Here is a 21,154-nt window from a genome sequence, read left to right as displayed (position 1 = left end):
CTACTTTGTAGAACTACTCCAAGAACGTTGGACTGCTCTCTGAATTTTAAGTGATGTTTAATTTCTTCCCTGTATATGTAGTAGCAACAAGTATGACTTAAAACCTAAAAAAAGAAAAGGAAATGTGTATTTTCTAAAAGTGATATTTTACAGTTCTCGTTGTTGTTTTAGGTAATTCCAGTGTATTCTACACTTTATGTGTACATTGTGTAGTTTTTCCCCAAATATTATTAGTCTATTTCAATATTTGTATATTGTATTTGTTTTTGTATACAAAATAGTAGTAATAGTATATTCCAATAGTAATGGAAATTGTTACAACAGTACTATTATGTTTTTTTTAAGTGTTCTTGTACTATTATATTGATTTTATTTCTAGTAGTATCCTAAAGTATTTATTGCTGGATATGTCCTTTCGAGCTTCCTAGATGTGTATTTTTCATTAGTATATACAAGGGGCGGGGCTTGTTTCCATTTTAGGAGTGGATCTACTGACGTCACCTGAGCCAGCGCCCCTGCGCACCACGCGAGTTGGGACACGCGCACCAACACCTCCCGGGAGGAGGAAGCTCCGCACGTCAGTTGAACATGGCGCTGAGCTGGAGAGCTGTCACCAGACCGCGGAGCAAAACAAACGCCGCCAGGGCCACAGCGCTCCTCTGAAGAAGTCAGCGACGGACTCTCCGGCCTCCGCTCGCCCGCTGACATCTCGCGTTTCTTCCGCCTCTGCGACTTCCTCCGGCTCTCCGTCGATTTTCACGCCAGAGAATATCGGAGTTGACAGCTGGAGACGCGCGCGCGCGCTCGGCTAAACGTTTACCTGGACCGATCCACCGCATAATGTGCGGCAGCCTCTTTCGCTAACCGGCGTCAACCCTCACCCGGTGGGAGCCGGCTATCGATCCCCCGCAAAACGCTCGGCCGTTTAGGGTTAACTCCTGCTGCTCTCAGCGCTATTAATCAGTCGATATTGACACAACATGACTCGGTGAACTTCGTCATTCATGTTCAGGCAGACCAGCGAACACGGTCATTTGCTCGTCTGACAGCGTCACGTGCCACAGCTGAAGTAGCTGCTGTATGCTCGACTCGCTGTTGGAACTGCGGTAAAAAAAAAAAAAAAAGGTAGAAATTAAAATGTCAGACAACCAGAGTTGGAACTCTTCCGGCTCCGAGGACGACCTGGAGCCTCGAGAGGAGCCTGGACATCCCGTTGGCATCGCCGAGTTCAGCGGCGTCCTCAGCAAGGTGAGTCACGTTTGAAGGAACGGGAATTTCTCCAGCTGAGTTCAATGTAACTTCTAGGAAGGGACGTGTCTACATGTCGAGGTGAAATGAGGATATCCCGTTGTGTTATGACAAACCCTGCCGTGCCTATTTTAGGGAAAGGGTTATCCATAATTAGTTCACCTCGTTCCTCTCCATTGCAACATCATGACACTGGTAATCCCCACAGTGATTTAAAGAACCTCTCCCTCCAAAATATATGCGCAGATCCCCGCTCTTTGGCTCGTTAATTACTGCAAGCATTTGTTTTGACTCGATGCACGTGCAATGCAGCAGTTCAATACAAATTACGAACTGCTTTTGCAAGAATTAATGTTAAAGGCAGAGATTTTTGTTTGTTTGTCTTCACAGTCAGAAACGCGACACATTTTCTGTGGCAAACATATGGCACTTCCCTTAAATTTGTTGGTTTTTGCAAAATATTTGAACATCATACACTTCCTCGGTCAACAGTCACTGTTTTATGTACATGTTGGTCATTCTCTGTAAACTGCTCATCCAAGGGATTTTAATTGTTTTAAATAAATCTTGCAAGACTACTTTTAATGTTACAAAATCATTTATGCTCGAACCAGGATCCAGTTTTAATCTTGAATCATGCTGTTTGTGTCTCAAAGTATAAGCAAAAACTGAAGAATTACATTAGAAATACAGTGTGTGTATATATATATATATATATATATATATATATATATATATAAATAAAGCCATTAATTGGTTAGTAAGAGGCTTGCTCACTTGATTAGATTATTAGTAGTAGTAAAGGTCACCTGAAACTACCGAAACTGAAAAATTACAACCATCCAACACAACCATTTTAGAATAAAATATACATGTCACAAGTTGATAATCTATTCTTTTAAAAAAAAAAAAAAAATAGCACAGTGCTCCACAGCAACCAAAAAAACAGTCATTACTCTGAAAGAGTTTGTTTCCCCTTGACGAGTTGTCCTGTCACACACTCCTGTTCCATGTCTACTGTAATAACAATGTGCACAGAGCAAATGGCTCAGTATGTGTTGAGGGCGACTGTCCAATGATGCTGTAAATATTGGGCCGACAACGGTGAGCGAGGTGCAGAAAAACATTTCCTGCGACACCGAAAAATAAGTGAGAGGACTGTGCGGATAACAACAACACAAGCCATTGTTGGCGTGTTCTGTTTTTGTCCGGTGAACAGACTTGTTAAGTCTGATGTGAGACAAAGTCTTGCTGACCTATTTTGCCATATGCTTCTGCTCACTTCTGTTGCCCGCCTTGTTTTGGCAGAACTGCCCACCGTTTTAATTCGGTAAGCTGCTAGCCAGCTAATGTTGGTATTAATCTCCTGGTATATGGGTTGTCTATAAACAGATTGCACGCTGACCCGCTAAGCAAGCATATTGAGAGATTACGGCAATCTCCATCCAGAAACGTTCACCTGTTCAATCATGCTAAGCCCGACGGACGTCACGGGTCTTGTGAGGATTAATGAGCTACACATTACATAAAATCTCACATGTCACAACTAAAATGTTCCCAGAAATGCAGATGACCTGAGTTAGATATGAACTTTGTGTTTTTCTCCTCATTCATTTCACAACAACCCAATGTAGAGCTGCAGATTACAGAACATCTCTATTGATAATCAGTATTTTTTTAAGATAAAAGTGTCTGATTCCAGCAGTATATGTCAATATCTTCTGTTTACTTCATGAGACATGGGATTGGAGGCTTTTTTTGAACATTTATTGCATTATCTAAGACAAATCAACTCAACAATAATAAAAATAATCATGAGCAGGAACCTATTCGGTCAGAAAGGATTTCTTATTGAATAATTTGAAATCGTGTTCCTTAACATTGTGCAGGGGTTTTTGTTTTCCTTTTCTCTAAGTGCAGGAAGATATCAATAACATTTTTATTTTTATTTTCAGTGGACAAACTACATCCATGGCTGGCAGGACCGTTGGGTGGTGCTGAAAAACAACACACTGAGCTACTACAAATCTCAGGATGAGACAGAGTACGGCTGTCGGGGTTCCCTCTGCCTGAGCAAAGCTGTTATTACTGTGAGTACTGCTGAGATGTTTTCCTCTACAAGTGGCAGTCTGCTCTCCTGTCAAACTTGTGCAATATTGGCACTGTCAAAAAGCTCTTTGAAGAGTGAGTGCAGCTTTTTAAGCAGGAGAACTATGTTGCAGCCCCAAGAGAGTTTGGTGTTCAGGTCTAATAAGAGCTTTGGATGCTCAAGAAGGAAATGCATGGGGATAATCAGCTTGTTTTTTCTATTGTGCATGCAAATCGTTTGAAAATATTTGTTTCAGGTGGAGAATGAACTGCAGCTCATTGAACTTTGAATGTGCTGCCAATAGAAACTGCTGTAATCGTGTTCATGATGATCCTTCTGTAGCAAAGCAGGTTTAGCCGAACATGTATTGTATTAAATTTCCATTTCTTTAGAAGGAACTGTCATGTAATCAGCCATCAAAATCAACCTGAAAGAGACAAGCAGATGACCCGAGGAGCACATGAGGAAAAATTTCAAGTGCAAACATAAACTTCCACAGACATTCCGTCCTCCCACCCTCCCCTTCTCTTTCTCCTCACATGCTTTTGTGAAGCTCGGCATCGGACATACAAGATGTGATTCAGATGTCAGTAATACACCATATGGTTCTCCTGAACTCACAAAGGAATTAAAATGAGAAGCTTCACCCTGCAATTTCTCAAACAGCATGTGCGTTTGTACTAAGAACTCCTGATTATGTCCCAAGTTATGCCTGAGGAAAACCAGCTTGTCAGGTGACTGTTGCAGCTTGCAGTGTGGCAACACTTCATTGAATCATGAGACTTCTTTGTTGTGTCGTTGTGTAGGTTAGATGGATATTTGCAGTTATAAGCCAGCAGGATCATGTAGTAATTAAACACAGAACACAACGCTTCATGGGTTTTCATTAAAATCCTGTCACGGGCGTCTAAAAAAAAAAAAAAAAAAAGCTGTCACATTTTTCCGTGCACGGTGAATTTTCAATCAAGATGCGTCAACAGTGTTGTGTCACTGGATGTTCACACTCTTTCACCTCTCGGGGTGTTGCAGTGTGAGCGCAGGTCAGCCGCTCTGTCTCTGTCCAAACAGTAACAAGGGAAATGAATAAGTGACTGTTCCCAGGCAGCGTAAAGCAGACATTGCTTTTAGTATTTGTTCAGCTTTATTCATTCCCAGCGTCTGTAAATATTAACCTCTGCGTGGTGCCTCTGCGATCGTCCGCTCCCATTCCAGCAGAAATGTTGCCTTCAAAATTACAGCACAATACTAGTGTCTAGGGTTCTTCCCTGACAGTTTGCTGCTTCTGAGTTAGAAGTTTTGACAGTATTTCTCCTTCTGGTAACTCAACTCTCATATACAGATGGACCATGATGCTGTGTGTTCCAATGAGGCTCGTGGAAAATAACTTAGGAGCCAATCTGAAAATAATACTCCAGGGGTACGAAAAACAATTTGGAAAAATATAATAGTTTAACATTTCGTCAAGGAAGATGCAAATACTGACTCGTCTTGGGCTGTAATGTTATGTGACTAACCACTCGTTAGCACCCACTCCTCCCCAATCCTAATAACCTTCAAGTGGAAAATAAAAGTCATTCTGTGGCATTTCAGAACTTTCACATAAAACAGATGGTGCACGTGTTCCTATATTATACATTCAGTTTAGTGGAAAGTCAGAAGTTTCACTGATTTCAGTGTGACCACTGTAGTTGAGAAACTTGGGTTTACCTGAGTTGTAAAATTGTTTCTTAATTGTGGAAGAATCATGGCTACAGCTCAGAAACGTTTTTCAAAATAGTGCTTGATCAGCTCAGTTCTACGTTTTTCCATTCCATTGCATTCTGCTAGTTTTATGTCACGTTTAGATTGGTTTATTTCAAGTCTGTTGGAATAACAGCACACTCATCAATACTATAATGTTGCTTACAAACAAGCTGCCATTCAGAATTAATGTCCGTGTGTGTATCAAGATGCTCATGGAAAATGAAGGTCACTGATACAGGCACATTAGTACAAGGCAGGTTTAAACAATAACTCACCTATTCAGCAAACATGAATTATTCAGCAGAGGGTTAAATGGAGATTTTAAGCAGATAGTGTTAATAATTTATTTCCTTTATCTTCCCGATGTACATTTGGCAGGTGAGCTGCTGCCTCACCCGGTTTCCTTCTTGTTTGTTTGGCTGTTTCTATCTAATTTCTGCGGTTTGTAATCAATGAGGCTTCCGATTACCATGCATTATGAAGTCTTGATGCTGGCAAAGGCTTGTAGTGACTTTATAGCTCACAATTAATTCCTTTTAGCATTATTTCATATTCCACTTATGTGCATCGGCTCTAGATTTAGCACCCTCTCCTGAGATGTGCTATCGACTGCAGGAGAAAAATGCCCTTCTTGTTTCTGTTTCTCTTCTTATAAAAAGGATGTAAAATCCTTGCTTGTGTTGTCAGATTTGGGATTATCAATAGCATTTAGTAAATCTTCATGCTGCTTATTTTCATCTCTGGTGCTGCTGATTGGTTTATGAACTAAGTAGTGGGTTAGTGCTTAAAACGTTCAGAAATTTGAGGGGAAAAAGTCAACTTGACGTCTTTTTATTTTTGTAGATGCAGATCAGTAGCCAATGAAAATATGATTTCTGCATTTACTGAGTTTAAAAATAAAAAAAGCTATAGCACATTTAAAGGGGGACTAAATATGTTAAAATGTAACCGTGAGTTGACAGTTGATTTCAACGTTTACTCCACTGTCATTCTGCTGTGTGTGAATGTGGAGCTTTTAGGAGATTTTGTGTTGCCGCTAATGTGGGTTTGGAGCTTCACCTGCAACGGCTGGCAACCACCATTGCCATTTTTAGATGCATGGCCAGTTAATGGAGCAGGCTGCCCTACTTGAAACTCCTTCCCCGACTGGAATCGATGTACAATCAGTGCAAGATCTGCAAAATACTGAACCACTGGATGTGACAGGCATCAGTTGAAAGCTTTAAAAAGATCGAGAAAAGAGGGCAGATTCGGGTCGAACAGGCTGATGCAGTGGATTTTGTCGGCTCCAGGAAATGAGAACTCTTCCTCAAAGTGTGTTACTTCCTCTATAGTAGGAGGCATAGGGAGGGTCAAGAAACATATGTATATGCATGTGTGGACTTGACAGATTGTTCTTCTAATGTTCACCCTCAGTGATTTAGCTTTCCTTTTTCCTTTCCTTTGCCCCTGAGTCAGAGTTTCCTTCTCCAGGGCGACAAGGATCCCGTCTTGATGGTCAGGAAGTCCCCACATTGATGTTCCTGGCACCAGGCTGTAGTATTAACGCTGCAAAAACAAGACACTGGAATATACTAATTATACTATTTCTATTTGTTGAGATTAGCAGTGAAATGCATTTAGGTCTTGTGTGTTTTTTGTGTGAGTGTGTGTGTGTGTTGAGGGGAGGGGGGGGGGGTCAGTTTTTGCATGGGTTTCAGCTCGTTCAGTTTTTGCAGCCCTCAGGCGTTTGCGATTTTTGTGCTCCCTTCAGCTCTCTGTGACCGGAGACACGTACACCAGCTCAGAAAGGGGTTGGGAGCGAGTAGACTGAAAGGGAGCCTTTTTGAAGCCGAGTAGGAAGTTTGTTTGAAGAAAAGAGTAGATCGAGTCAAGCTGTTTTGTCTCGTCATTTAAATTTTGGCATTATATTACTTGCTACTCCCTCTTTCTGTCTCGCCTGTCTCCCTCCTAAACACACTCCCTTATGAGTTGTAAAACTCTCCAATACAAAGGCACAGATATAAATCTTTTTAACATCAGGAGGGACGAGTTTGAATTATACGTCACTCCAGGAAACTCATTGAAAAAGGGAGGTGACAGACTTTTGCAATTCTGGCAGAGGTCTTCAATCGGTAAAAAAGCCAAAGAATGACAACACAGTTTCCAGAAGTAACGTTAACTTCCTTCTCAATGACGAAGACTCATGTCATCAGACTGGTTCATTGTATAGTTGAGTTTCAGGTGGCCTTTGTAGACACCAGTTCTCATGAGTCTTCCTCAAATGAATCCTCTTATGGTTACATTCAATGCTTTTTTTATACATGACACACAATCACTGCCTTTTTGATTTATTTAGCCCCATGAAAATAATCTTAGCATTGATTTTTATTTATTTATTTATTTTTACCTTCAGTGAAAAGTGCTTCACTGCAGCCGTATCAAAAATAGCCATCGATCCAGTTTCGTTTGCCTGCTCGTCCTGTGCACCCTCCTAAGAGTCTGTTATGTACTCCACCACATATAGAGCAACAGGTTTTCTCATTGACTCTTCTCTGCATAACCCAGAGTTAATTCATCTCCCTGCGACGACGTAAGCAGACAAATGCATTAACTAAACACTCCATACACATTTTTTATTTTTTATTTTTCCCGTCTGCTTGTCTTTCCAAGAGGCCCAATCCATCGTCAGCATGTCGTTTACTCTTGTAAAGTCGCTTCTCAGTGATGGATTATGCCCCCCCCCCCCCCCCCCCCCCCCCCCGTTGCCTCGGATCCCAGTCACTTCTCAAACCCACTGCAGGCTTTTATTGCTCCATCCTGTTTACTAATCACAAAACCCATGACCCCGCAGTCAAGAGGTGGTCAAGAGCCACTGATTTTCTAACTGACCTAGCAACCAAATGACACTAAAAGCTAACTGAAAGCAAACATTAGCTAGCTTTTTTTATCGTTTGCCCCTTGTATGTATTAAAATGGTTAGGGATGTCAATGGAATTTTTCAATCTGTTAGTTTATATGTGAATACTCACACTAAATTTAAATGAATGAAAATGTCATTCATTTGCAGATTTTTCTGGAAAGACTAGTTCATTTTCTATCATGTGGCCATTTTTTTTTTTATTCCTTCGCAGTTCAACTGGCTTTAACTTTTCTCTGTTTTTACTTTAACAGATTATTCTGGCTTTCAGGAATTTGATTTGACCTGGCAGTTAAAGTTCACTCGGAGTGTTATTTTAGGTTTGTTTTGATGCAATCCTGGATTTCGCAGAGGAAGGAGGATGTTGAAGCCGACTGCTGTTCTTTTGTCTTTTCTTATAACTCATGTGGGGTTAAGGACACGTGCTTCCTTCCTTGTTTGCACTTCAAGTTCTGCTGGCAGCTCCTAAAGCCTCGAAAATCCTCCAGTATTCACTCTCTGGTGTTCATTACTGACTCTGAGCATCTGGTCCTTTCCATATCCACCAAGTCACTCTCTTGTACGGAAATGTTAGTAAAAGCACTACTGTGGACCATTTATTAGTCTTCTGGCGCACTGTTTCTAATTAGAAATACTGTCCTGTAAAATGTTTGAAATTACAGTTTGAAGCCTCTACAGCTCTCATCAGCAAGAAGCTAAAGTTAGTCCTCCAATTTGGGAGCTCCTTTATCCTGTTGATCTTTTTAAGACCTCAAACACTTTTTTAAACTGATTAATCTTTAAGTTGGTTTGTTAGAATACTTTGCTGAAACATGACAGACCAATTTGTCTGTAATCTCACTTTATGGGCAGGTTTGAAAACATGTTTTAGAAAATGTCAATAGCTATTCAGAAGTTTGAAGGTAACATGTTAATATGATGTTGCTTTGTTAGCAGAAATATATATAAATGAATTAATTAGCTGCATTGTTGTGGTGTTAAACTGATCCTTTCATTATATGCTGGGGGGAAAGGATCCCTTCTTTTGAAGATAATGTTTTTAAGTCGAGTTAATTCGGCATTGATCAAATAGTCAGTGGACGAGAAGAATCAATAAAGTATAATTACAGTTTTTTTTCTTCTCACAATGCCGTATCGACTCTTTAATCCAAATAATCGATGACTGCTTTAATTAAACGCTGCTGCTGTTAATTTCAATCCCTCCACCTTTCATTCAGACCCGATGTGTTTGTTGTTCGCCTGTGCTGCAGTCTTTCAGTCCCTGGCTTCTTCTCAGGAAAGGGATGTTCATTACCAACAGCTTAAACCGCAGAGCCCAGATGTGTTCATTGCGTTGTTTGCAGATCTTTTTATTTTCCCCTGCCGCTTACAATAAAAACAAAATGGCCTTTGCGCCTCCACTCCTTTCCAATTCAGCCTCTGTCCTTGACTGTGACTGAACAAGCCGGTCTCATTCATATATCGGCCTATTTTTTTCCCTCTGTGATCAGACCTTGAGAGCAGTTTAGCCCTGGGACTCGCCCAGGGGCTGCCCTTTTAAAAGGACTTATACTTTTGGTAATTACCACACAGGTGAATACCACTGCTATCGCGGTCTTCCCTAACACACACACGGGCACACACACTCTGTTGCTGGGCACACTAGCACAGCAGTTTTACAATGCTGACAGCACACTGGAGGGCTATTAAGAATATGCTTCATCCTGCAAAATGCGAGCAAAAGGCCACTTGTCTACCGCTGCTGCTCCTCCTTTGAGACCGTGTCTATAAAATGGAGGTGTCGCTCTTATTTGTCTTGCATCCCCTTTGACGTGTACAGACGGGCTATAATTGAAGACATTGAATTCATATCACTGAGAGGGAGTGAGAGAGACTGACCTGTTTGGAGTAGTTAAAGTCTACCAAGAACAGATTGTCACGGCAGATTGTAACATACAGGGGATAGATTAGCAGTTTGCTCTTTCGGTGTAATTTTAATGGCCTTTTCCACGGGTGGCCACCTCTCACAGATGCTTCTTTGTCTGTGGTGTCCTGAGCTGGATGCAGATTTGCCTTTTTTCTTGCTGTGAGAAGTAAAGGGCAGTTAACGGAGGTTACCTGAGGTATCGAACCTGCATGTGAAGGCTGTTTTAAACTCTGTGATTTTGTCCTATCCTCATCCAAGCCTGGGGGATATTTGATTTCCTCTTCGAAGTAAGGAAGGAGTGTTCTAGTTTTGACATTTGCATGTGTGTTTTATACATCCACGTGCATTTCAAGCTAACATCCAAAGCTGGAGATGTTGTTGGAACAGAGGAGACCTTGGAAAACAACATAGGCATTTCTATTGGATACTGAATCAGGACATGCCTATGATTGCAGGACAAGTCTCTATACAATTGACAGTGTTTTACAGAAAAGAAAGGAAATATATCTATTATTCATATTTGAAGAGACCATTAACCCAGACAAACACGATTTGAACAACTTGGGCGATGCACTTCTCATTTCATGTGGTCTTTGAGAGCGACTGCTTTTTCAGTTCATTTTGGTTTCATATGTGGTTAATTGAAAGCAGATGGGTGCAACATGTGGCTGCAGGCCACTAGTTCCTGATGTGTGATGTGCGGATTGACATTTGTTCAGATCAATGTGAAGTTGTTTCAGTAATCCACTGCGATACAGTAGCGGTTTGACACTGTACCATAAAACTTGATGTTATGCCCATGTTTTTGAGATCCATGTTGCCCAAGAGTCTAAACGGAAACCTACACATGACGACACTATTAACCTGTTTTTTTGTTGTTGTTGTTGTTGCTGCTTTTGTTGTAACCGCTTTTTGTGTCTTTATTTCAGCCTCACGAGTTTGACGAATGCCGACTCGACATAAGCGTCAACGACAGCGTTTGGTATCTCAGGGCTCAAGACCCCGAGCACAGACACCAGTGGATCGAGTCTATTGAGCTGCACAGAGTAAGTCATGCATGCTGTAACACCAGAACAATAACTGCTGCAAACAATAAATAAAAAAATCCTTGTCACATTTCTAACAAATATGAATCATGTCCTAGAATGTGTGTTAACTGTGTGCTGGTTGTGTGTTTTTTTATTAGAGTATCAGAGAGGGGAGGAGAGAGAAGGGAGGAGTCACTGGAACAATAATCATCCCTCCACCACTGGTGCGTTTGTTGGCAAGACTGTAGGAACTCGCTACACGTGTGTTTTTCACAGTACACATGGTTTTTGTGACCATTTGTGTGTGTTGTTTTGATGTATGACTATATATATATATGACTATAAAGCAAAGTGCACATTTATTACATTTTCCAAACAGGTGCTGACACTTTTATTGTGTTTTGTTTTGGTGCGGATCTGAAAGTTGATCACATTTGTAATGTGATCTGGACCATTTAGTTTTTTCGTCTCGTGTGTCCAACTCGACTCCAGTTCCACACAATATAACAGCCTTATCTTGAGGGAGAAGTAGCAGCTGTTGTCTTTACTTGGATTGAAGGACAAAGGAAGTAGGTTGTCGTCCTTTTGTTGTGATCCTCTAGGTCAGAGACAATAGATGCTGGGAAGACAATGTTTCTGCTGATAGACTACAATCCACACGTCACACATGCAAGCAGATCTCAGACGTGTGTTCACAATTTGCTTGGTCAAAAATATAAATAAATCAAACTTTACTCGTACCACACCTTTCAAAGTCAGCTGGAGCAGTGGTTATTTTTTTCGTTTTTATTTTTTTTCTGCATCTTTGGGCAGCATAACTTCTATTGTGCATATTCTGAGTTTGGATGCCTTGAATTCTTTCACAAATGAATCGCACTAAGAGAGCAATCGCAAAAGAGCTTTTCCAAGCACGTTTAATCCGCGTCGGATTTGAACCACAGTGGAGTCATAGCCAGAGCCACGGTCTGAGAGAGAGAGAGAGAGAGAGAGAGAGAACCACACCTCAACACAACTCTCCCGTGGTCCTTGGTTTGGGAAATCCCCCCGCCCTCCCTTAGTCAGGCATTGGTGACTCAGACAAGAGCAAATTGGGGGGGGGGGGGGTTCGGTCTTGTGCACATACACAATATGTATACCCGGCTATCCCACCCACAATGAATCACCACTGAACGCTCTTCTGCTTCTTCGAAGGCCCCACTTCCTCTTCTAACCCACATTACTCACAGCTCTCAACAGCCAGGGTCTCCATGGAGACACAACACACTGCAGCTAACACAGCCATCGTCCTATAGCTGGAAGACGTTACATCTGTAAATGCTAAACAACACTAGTATCCTGGATACCATAAACACTGCTCATACTCCCTTTCCTGACTTATTGAGTAGATTTATAGATCTAATATGATTCGAAAAATTGGAAATGCACATACTTGTGCACCCTGAAGCTTTGATCAGCATTCACTTTTGACGGCTTCAAGGCAATCGCAGTATTTACCCTGCCGCAAGCAGCTTAAGGACATTTACATTTAAGTAGGTTAGCGTTTGACAAATGTCCCTTTCACTGCTACCACATTTTGTATTTTCGACTCGTCACAATGCAGTTCAAACAATGTCTCTGCTGGCTGAGATTGTCTTGTGAGCAGATTAACCATTAGTTAGTGAGATGGTACCTTCTGTGCTGATGAAGCCAGTGAGGCAGCAGTATGTCGGATAAAGGGCAATAGCAGCAGTGACTGAAATCCATGTGAGCTGCGAGAGCTACTTCTGGTCATTGACCGACAGTAACCCCTGGCTCCTCGAAGTGTAGGTCACGTGCCTTTACATCGAGCACTCTCTGGTGGCTGAAATAGGAAGTGTCTCTTAAAGGGGACGCTTCGCTTTTGTTGAAGCTTTCCTCGCTCGTGTCCCTGCGTCTATTTTGGGTGCTGAGTGATTATGTAAAAGGGGAACCTGTCCGGTTTACAAGAAGTCAGTTGATGTTTCAGTAAAGCTGCCACGGCCACTGAATCTGTGTCAAGTGCTGCTGCGGGGCATGTTGTAATGTAGGCCTGTTTAAAACATTTTCTTACACACTATGTATACTCAAAAATACATCATATTCATATTTGAAGATATAGAGGCACGACTCTTCTAACAAATATCATTGTCAGGTTTATTAATTTTATGGTTAATATTGCACTCATGCTATGTAAACTAAGAAGTTTCATGCAGTTTTAAAATTGTATTTATGTTGACAATGAGCTCATAAAAATGACTATTTTTCATGAGTTAGAAATGTAGATTATGAAGAATTAAAGTAAAGATGTCAGTTTAGGTGTAATTAATCTAAAATAGAAGTTTCACTCCTATGTGGTACAGTAAAGGGGCTTTTTTCTTTTTCTTTTCTTTTTTTCTTTTTTTTTTTTTTGTTAAACCGAGCCAGCTCTATGTGGAACACTAAGAAATGTAGTATTGCATGATCCACTTACTTTGTGCAGAATAAAAGGTGACTCATTTGTGTGACATTATAAACCGTAAAGCAGGGCGCTGAACTACAACCGTCACAAATCTGATAATTGGAGACAGATGAGAACACTTCAGACCAGACAGACGGCTAAAAGTGAGCTTATACACGGATCAAAGGATCAGTTCTAGTTCTTCTGCCTGCCTCTTTATGAGGTGAGGTGCAAAGATTACTATCCAAGGCAGCCGTTAATTTGTTTTTATTATTATTTTTCTTCTGACGTTTATTTGGGCTTGTACCTCGTCCCGCATTGTTGAGAGCACGAACACAAACACCACAGCAAAACGTGCCAAACGTTCAGGAATAGATTGCTGTGACTTTTGTTAAAGTTTCGCCAAACCGTTTCCGAATAAATCGCAAAGAAACTGCGAAGAAAAATTCCCATACAAAGTGGATGGGAGAGGCATCACTTTGAGCTTGTGATTCTTGTCTATATAAATATTTAAGCTGTTTTATAATACCTTGGAATACTGTGACTCACGGTTTTATTCTGTTTCTGCTCCACATGTTTGATTTTTGTTTTTGGGGTTTTTCAGGCTGATTCTGGTTATGGCTCCGAGTCCAGCCTGCGGAGACATGGCTCCATGCTGTCTCTCACATCAGCCACCAGCGGCTACTCTGCCACCTCCACATCCTCCTTCAAGGTGAGTTTTCTGGCTCATTGTTGACTTTGTGCACATCGGGGCAAACGATGGTGTGAGAGATGTTTGTCTTTTAGAAATTACACACACAAGCTGGTAATTTGGTTGCACAGCGGTCTGAGGAAATGTAGACAAACTCCTCCCCGGTCCGTTTCTTCTTTGTTTCCTCAGAAGGGACACAGCCTGAGAGAGAAGCTGGCAGAGATGGAGACGTTCCGGGATATCCTGTGCCGACAGGTGGACACACTTCAAAAGTACTTTGACAGCTGTGCTGACGTCGTGTCCAAAGACGAGCTGCAGAGAGACAAAAGTGAGAAAGCCCTCCACTACTGTTAGAAAGATTATTCGAATTCTAATGAGCTGCAAAAAAGGGATGTACAAAATTATTCACGTTATTGTTGTTGTAAAATAATTTTTAAGGGAGAATATTATTAAAGATGCATTTGTAGGCAGTCGTGGCTTCAGTTGCATGCTGCTGTAAAAACATGTGACATTTGTGCATCCTTCTGTAGTGCTTGTGAGTTTTACTTGGCGAGAAGTTGTTTTCGTCTGACCTGATGGTCTGCATGGCAGAATAAAAATGGTACCGCGTGACACCACAGCTTGAATGGATGTAAATGTGTTAGACCCTTCGCACTGAAGTGAAACTATGTCAAATGTCTACATGGTATATTCATATTGCATAAATATTTGACTTTGTGGAGAAACTTTGTTTCTTGTGAAGGATGTGTTTGTGAGTCTGTTGAGAAAGCAGTTATTCTTCCTCACCCCATCTTGGCTGGCTGCACATTTGTTCATGGCAGCCTGCACTGGGCGCCTGTGGATGACCGCCGTGAATGAAGCCCTGCTTTTGTTCTTCTCATCTCTCTCTCTGTCTCTCTCTGTCTCTCTCTCTCTGTCTCTCTCTCTGTCTCTCTCTCTGTCTCTCTCTCTCTGTCTCTCTCTCTGTCTCTCTCTCTGTCTCTCTCTCTGTCTCTCTCTCGCTCGCTCTCTCTCTCTCTCTCTCTCTCTCTCTCTCTCTCTCTCTCTCTCTCTCTGTCTCTCTGTCTCTCTGTCTCTCTGTCTCTCTCTCTCTATCTCTCTCTCTCTCTCTACATTCTGAAGATGAAACCAGACCATTGTTCTGTCAGTCTGATGGTGTTCTGAACCCGAGCTTGACTTGTGAAAGGGCCACCGTTGGCTGGCCTGTCGTGGATCATCCACTACTTAAAACATGTTATAACATTTCTCTTTTGCTTTTTCCAGTTGTGGAGGATGATGAAGATGATTTTCCGAACACCCGCACAGATGGAGAGTTCCTGCACAACAACAACGGCAGCAAAGAAAAATGTAAGTCATTTTCACTAAAGCCATAAAAGCCCATTTCCATATTAGACATATTTCTCACTGAGTCACAGGAACCATATTATTGGAGGGGAAAAAAGAGCTTGTAATGTTGCAACCAGAGGACGTCTTGTTATGGAACAAGGTTATTAACCAGCAAGCAGAAGTAAAAAAAAAAAAAAAACACTAAACGAGAAATAAAACAACAAAAATAGGAAACATAAGAAATTCAAGTGTCATTTTGTGTCCTGAAGTCATTTTATACATTTGAAAGTGAAATGTGCAATATTCAACCGTTGTTCTGAAATTTTGGTTTAAAGTCTTACAAATAAATTAATAAACACATTTAGCAGAATTAATATGTTTGTATTATAAAGACTGTCCTAAGCTGAGAAATAAAGAAGCAGCAGGTGAGGAGACTCATGAATGTGACAAAAAGCAAAACTACAAACTGGTGAAGACCGACTGGATGCTGCAGGCGCTGGAAGAACATTAGTTTTAATCTCACAATCTTTAACTTTAGTTTGCAGAAGCTGAGAAGACATTTAATGCTTTCAGTTGCAGTGAATCATTGCAGTGTTAATACTAGTGAATCCATTTCAGGTTAAACCTTGGCTAACTGCTGAAGCCATAACTTTGTTATAATCTTAAGGTTTGAGCTGGTGTACGTGTGACGCTTCATCCCTCACAGCCTGACCAATCCTTGCTGTGCGATCTCTTCTGCAGTGTTTCAGTCCCTGAGTCCCAAAGGAATCAACGGCATAGACTTTAAGGGTGAAGCCATCACATTCAAGGCCACCACAGCAGGAATCTTAGCCACCCTGTCCCACTGCATCGACCTCATGGTGAAGAGAGAGGACAGCTGGCAAAAGAGAGTGGATAAGGTTGGTAATATTGGCATCAGTGCAGCATACAAAAGGCCACGTTTCATCCGGTGGCCGTTCTGAAATTGCTGTGTGAATGTTTGTGTGTGTAGGAGATGGAGAAGAGGCGGAGAATAGAAGAGGGCTACAAATGTGCTCTCAACGAGCTGAAGAAAAAGTCTCACTTCGGAGGTCCAGATTATGAGGTAAGACAACAGTGAAATCCACCCGTAATGCGGTAATAGAAAATGCATTTTATAAAAGCTTTTCAAGTAATGTTTCTTTTCCTTGTATTTGCAGGAAGGTCCCAACAGTCTGATTAACGAGGATGAATTTTTCGATGCAGTTGAAGCTGCGCTTGACAGACAAGACAAAATAGAAGAACAGGTAAACACAGGATCAGATTAACTCCAAAGATGATCCTAAACCTGTATGATTTTATAGTTGTGTGATATCTTGTCAGGAAAAAACACGAGCCGACGCATGCAGGAATTTGAAACCTCATTTTTATAGAAGATGTAATATGATTGGGTGGTTCTTGATGTGATATGCTCTGTTGTGACAAAATGGTGTTTCCCAGATTTATCACTGGTTTGCACCGATTTTATGTTTGATTATCAAACTTTGGTTCAAACAAACGGCCTGTCTGTTTGTGTCCAGTGTCAAACTGAGAAGACGAGGATCCAGAGGTCCAGCCCGGTTCCCACCGGAGACGCCTACTCCAGCACCGGCACGCACAGATTCACCGACAAGGTTGCTCACCCCTCCACTCTTCTGCCACCGCAGCCTTCTCCCACCTTCCTCACCTCTATTCTCCCTCACCCTCTTCCTTGTTTCATGCTTTTCACAACCTATTTTGTGTAACTTTTTAGTTTTGTTGCTCATCCCTCATTCCCTGTGTTCTCGTCTCCCCTGTAGCCACATAGTCTGTCCTCCCCTGCTCCTCCCCATGAAGTCCACAGATTCAGCCCCGAGGTAAACCTGCTGCCAGAGTCCAGCCAGACACTCGTCCTTTGTTCCGCCTGTCTGCGCCAAACACAACGTTTGCATGACTGTCGAATCCCCAGCAACCGCAGAGGCTTGTTACAGAGAGTTTTAATGCCGTGGTTGTCAAGCTTATAGATTGTAAATCCATCCATTCACTAGACTTTGATGAACAACAACATTTGTATTACTTTGTTAATTTAAAACAGCATATTTAAGAAGAAAGTGATTTATCCTACAGAAGCATAACTGGTGTACGGTTGCTCTTTTTTTTTTCTTCTGCTCATCTGTCGTGCCTCATTTCTATCCTGCAGAAACCTGATATCATTGATTACAAGAGACTCATTAGTTTAACAGGTCAACACGCTAATCAGATTGTGAGGAGACGCTGCCTGTCAGTGGCATGATTCAACAGATGAATGGGTGTTGACAAACAGAGTCGGTTTAGCAATGAATGTCCGCCATCAATGTATTCCCATCCAGCATCGTGTCGTCGTTTGCCTTTCTTAAGATGCACCGTTTCGCCCTGGTTGTATTTTTAGTGTCACGCAGGTGTTGGCGCAGCGCTTTAAGTGCAGCTGTCGTCTCCGTCTGGTGCAAACTCTGTCTGAGTGCCTTTTAAAACTGTCGCTACATGATCGATCTCCTCCCTCCCCTCCCCTCTCGCTCTGTCCCTGGCCTCGTGCTTTAGGTGGAGGAGATGGTGCAGAGTCACATGACCTACTCCCTGCAGGATGTCGGTGGAGACGCCAACTGGCAGCTGGTTGTAGAAGAGGGAGAAATGAAGGTAGTTTTTTTTTTTTTTTTTTTTTTAAATTGCACATCTCTTGGATCTGGTTATAAACGTCCGATTTAACTTTATTCTGAAGTCTTTTAAAATATGTAACACAATATTTTTTTCATTTTGCATCATCATGCATACATATCAGCCGACTAGGATGCATTTCTTTAGTCACACCGAGTTTCTCGGAGGATTTAATGAGTGTGTTTGCAGGTGTACCGGAGAGAGGTAGAGGAGAACGGCATCGTTCTGGACCCGCTGAAGGCCACTCACTCAGTGAAGGGTGTGACCGGGCACGAGGTCTGCCACTACTTCTGGGACACCGCCTACCGCAACGACTGGGAAAGTAAGTCTCCAAACGCTCGTTTCAGTTCATTTTTGAATCCTACTGGTATCCTAATGCCGGTTTGTGCTTCTCTCAGCCACCATTGAAAACTTCAACGTAGTGGAGACGCTGTCGGACAACGCAGTGATTGTCTATCAGACACACAAGGTGAGAATCTTAAACTCATTGTTTAAAATACGTTTCTCACTCTGGTACCAGAGCAACAAGAACACAGTGTTTAAACTTGTAGCTGATGACATCGTAAGAGTTTCTTACTTTTGAAATGACGAGTCGTTGTGTTGCAGCGGGTGTGGCCGGCATCTCAGCGAGACGTGCTGTACCTCTCCGCCATGAGGAAAATCATCGCCAACAACGAGAACGACCCCGACACCTGGCTGGTGTGTAACTTCTCCGTGGATCACGACAATGCACAGGTGAGCACTTTGATTTTATACTACATTTAAAAAAAAAATATATATATTTTTTGGTTTGTTTTCCTTGCCATTCAGTTACGGCTCCGCTGCTTTGGTTCATTCTCTCGCCTGCTCTCGTTTCCACAGCCAACCAACAAGTGTGTCCGTGCCAAAATCAACATCGCCATGATCTGCCAGACCCTGGTCAGCCCCCCAGAGGGAGATAAAGAGATCAGCAGAGACAACATCCTGTGTAAAATCACCTACGTCGCCAATGGTGTGTTCCTGTCTGCTGCCGAAGCTCGACGTGATTGATTCCAGTCCCCCGAAAGTCTCACTGCCGTGCAGAATAATATTATTAAACGTCAAACCGAATGATGCAGGAGGCTGCTGACGGTGGAGTAACCACAGAGGAGAAGTCAGAACAGGCCATAGGAACATGATCCACTGTATTATTACTAATCACATTTGGGAAATATATATCCCAGTATTCAATATTTGGTTGTTTTTTTACAGGTTTTCATGCCTCAGAAAGCATGTTTGACTCCTGGAAATGTCTAAAAATGTCTTTAATTCCTAATATTTTTCCTGTGTTTGACCCATCCAACAACCCTCCATTTTTTTTTTTAATGAGAAGAATAAATAAGATTTAAATGAAAACTATGAAAGACATGGGGAAAAACAAAGTTTTGAGTGTGTGAATGTTTCGTATGAAGTTGTTCAAGCTGGTATCCCTGTTGTCTGTGCAGTGAATCCAGGAGGCTGGGCTCCGGCCTCCGTGCTCAGGGCCGTGGCCAAGAGGGAGTATCCCAAGTTTCTCAAGCGCTTCACCTCCTACGTCCAGGAGAAAACTGCCGGCAAGCCCATCTTGTTCTGAGCCCCGTCAGGTGAGACCTGCCGCCCGCTCCGGGTCACACGTCTGCTGAAACACACAAACTGACCACATGCTTCTTCTTCTATCCCTCCAGGGCCGAGACTCGACCTGAAGCTCCCACAGCTGCTCGGCTGCCACAAAGAGACTCATTCTTCCCAACAACTTTACACTATTCTTTTTTTTTTTTTTGTTTGGCTCCCAAGTTGTAGTTCCAGGAGTGGAGGACGGGCTGCGATGGCTCCCCCTGGTGTTTGTTTTCACACATGGCTGCATTGAAATCGTTTCACAAGCAGTTAGCGCTTGTTTCTTCTGCTCATTGTGATTTAATTTATAGAAATAGTCCATTTGCAATCTTTCAAATGTAGATTTATTGAAGTAAAAAAGGCCAGAAACTATTTTTAAATGCGTCTCTGGTGGGCCGACTTTCTGCTCGCCATCCTCCACGAAGCGCGGCGAGTCGTCACAGACGTGTTTGTATACAAATGTATGACCTGTAAGAAGTTTGTAAAGAAGAATGCTAATAGATTGAGACATTTAGATCCTATTTTGTGTTGAATTTTCAGATTATTCTCCAGCTTTGTTTTGAGCTGCTGACTTTTCCTAGAGAACCACAGACTCGAGACGACTCGTCGTCTCGTCTGTGTGAAGCGCAGAGGGCTGTCATTGATCCATGACCCCGATGATGTAAGACTTGGATTTGTTCCTCTCATGAAAACACCTCTTGTCATTGGTGCCGATGGAGGAATGAACGAGTTCCTGTACATTACGTTGCTCGGCTTTCTATTTGTCACATTTTGAACGTGTAAATAGGGTCACTAACATTTTCACTGAAGGTCTTCGAAGCATTTTTGTGACTACTTGAGCCCAAATGCCTTAGCGTTAAAGAAAACTAGATCTGGATGGGAGTAAAGGGAGGGGGGGGGGGGGGGGGGGGCAGCGCTCTTCAGTGCACCTTTTAAAAGAATCACTAGTGAAGTGCCTCTTGGCTTCGTTCCCCCGGTTAAAGTCTTCTCCCTCTTGAACGAACCACATCACACGTCACTCACACGCTCTCCCCTCCACACAGAGCTGATGCGATATTTCTTTCAGAAAACAAAAAGAACAGGCTGTAGTTGTTGTAAGAAACGTCAGATTTGTTTCCGTTTCATGTCCGTGACCCGTCTGCCGGTATTTCCTGTGCTCCGTGACGGTCCCAGTGCTGACAACTCTCTGTGAATGTGGTCACGGTGTGTCTTTGTATCATTGAGTTTCTGTCTCAAAATGTTGATTAAACACGTGCACGACTGTTACGTTTGAGATTCAAATGTGTTTTCAGTACTTTCCTATTGGAAGACTTTTCTTGCTACACCCGTACTTTACAACGGCATATACTGTACACACTTTAACATACAGAAATTAGGATTAAAGAAGAAAAAAGCCTGATGGTTGCTCTTAGATGTGATCAGCAATGAGACCAAGTAGATTGTTAAAGCGACGGTGTGAAGGCTTGAGTTGAAAAATGACCTTTTAAAGAAACACTCTAGAAAATGACACTT

General features: G+C 42.1%; 1 protein-coding gene across 2 annotated transcripts; it reads left to right on the top strand.

The window, feature by feature from the left end:
- The first annotated feature begins 519 nt into the window (after positions 1-519).
- LOC308117606 (ceramide transfer protein-like) lies at positions 520-20,921 on the top strand. 2 transcript variants are annotated; one of them, XM_080476581.1, is made up of 19 exons: positions 522-1,248; positions 3,204-3,338; positions 10,815-10,931; positions 11,072-11,137; positions 13,952-14,059; positions 14,228-14,366; positions 15,302-15,385; positions 16,106-16,263; positions 16,356-16,448; positions 16,543-16,629; positions 16,903-16,995; positions 17,161-17,217; positions 17,918-18,013; positions 18,221-18,353; positions 18,430-18,500; positions 18,638-18,766; positions 18,893-19,022; positions 19,495-19,632; positions 19,714-20,921. In XM_080476581.1, the coding sequence occupies exons 1-18, from the start codon at positions 1,138-1,140 to the stop codon at positions 19,620-19,622; spliced, it is 1,935 nt and encodes a 644-aa protein (XP_080332707.1). In that variant the 5' UTR covers positions 522-1,137; the 3' UTR covers positions 19,623-19,632; positions 19,714-20,921. The 2 variants fall into 2 exon arrangements, with proteins under 2 accessions (XP_080332708.1, XP_080332707.1); XM_080476582.1 differs by lacking the exon at positions 17,161-17,217 and having other exon boundaries at positions 520-1,248.
- Positions 20,922-21,154: the final 233 nt, after the last annotated feature.

This window comes from Lipophrys pholis (assembly GCF_963383615.2).
Source record: "Lipophrys pholis genome assembly, chromosome: 12".
Lineage (NCBI taxonomy): Eukaryota > Metazoa > Chordata > Actinopteri > Blenniiformes > Blenniidae > Lipophrys > Lipophrys pholis.
This window is presented reverse-complemented; position numbering and strand designations above follow the sequence as displayed.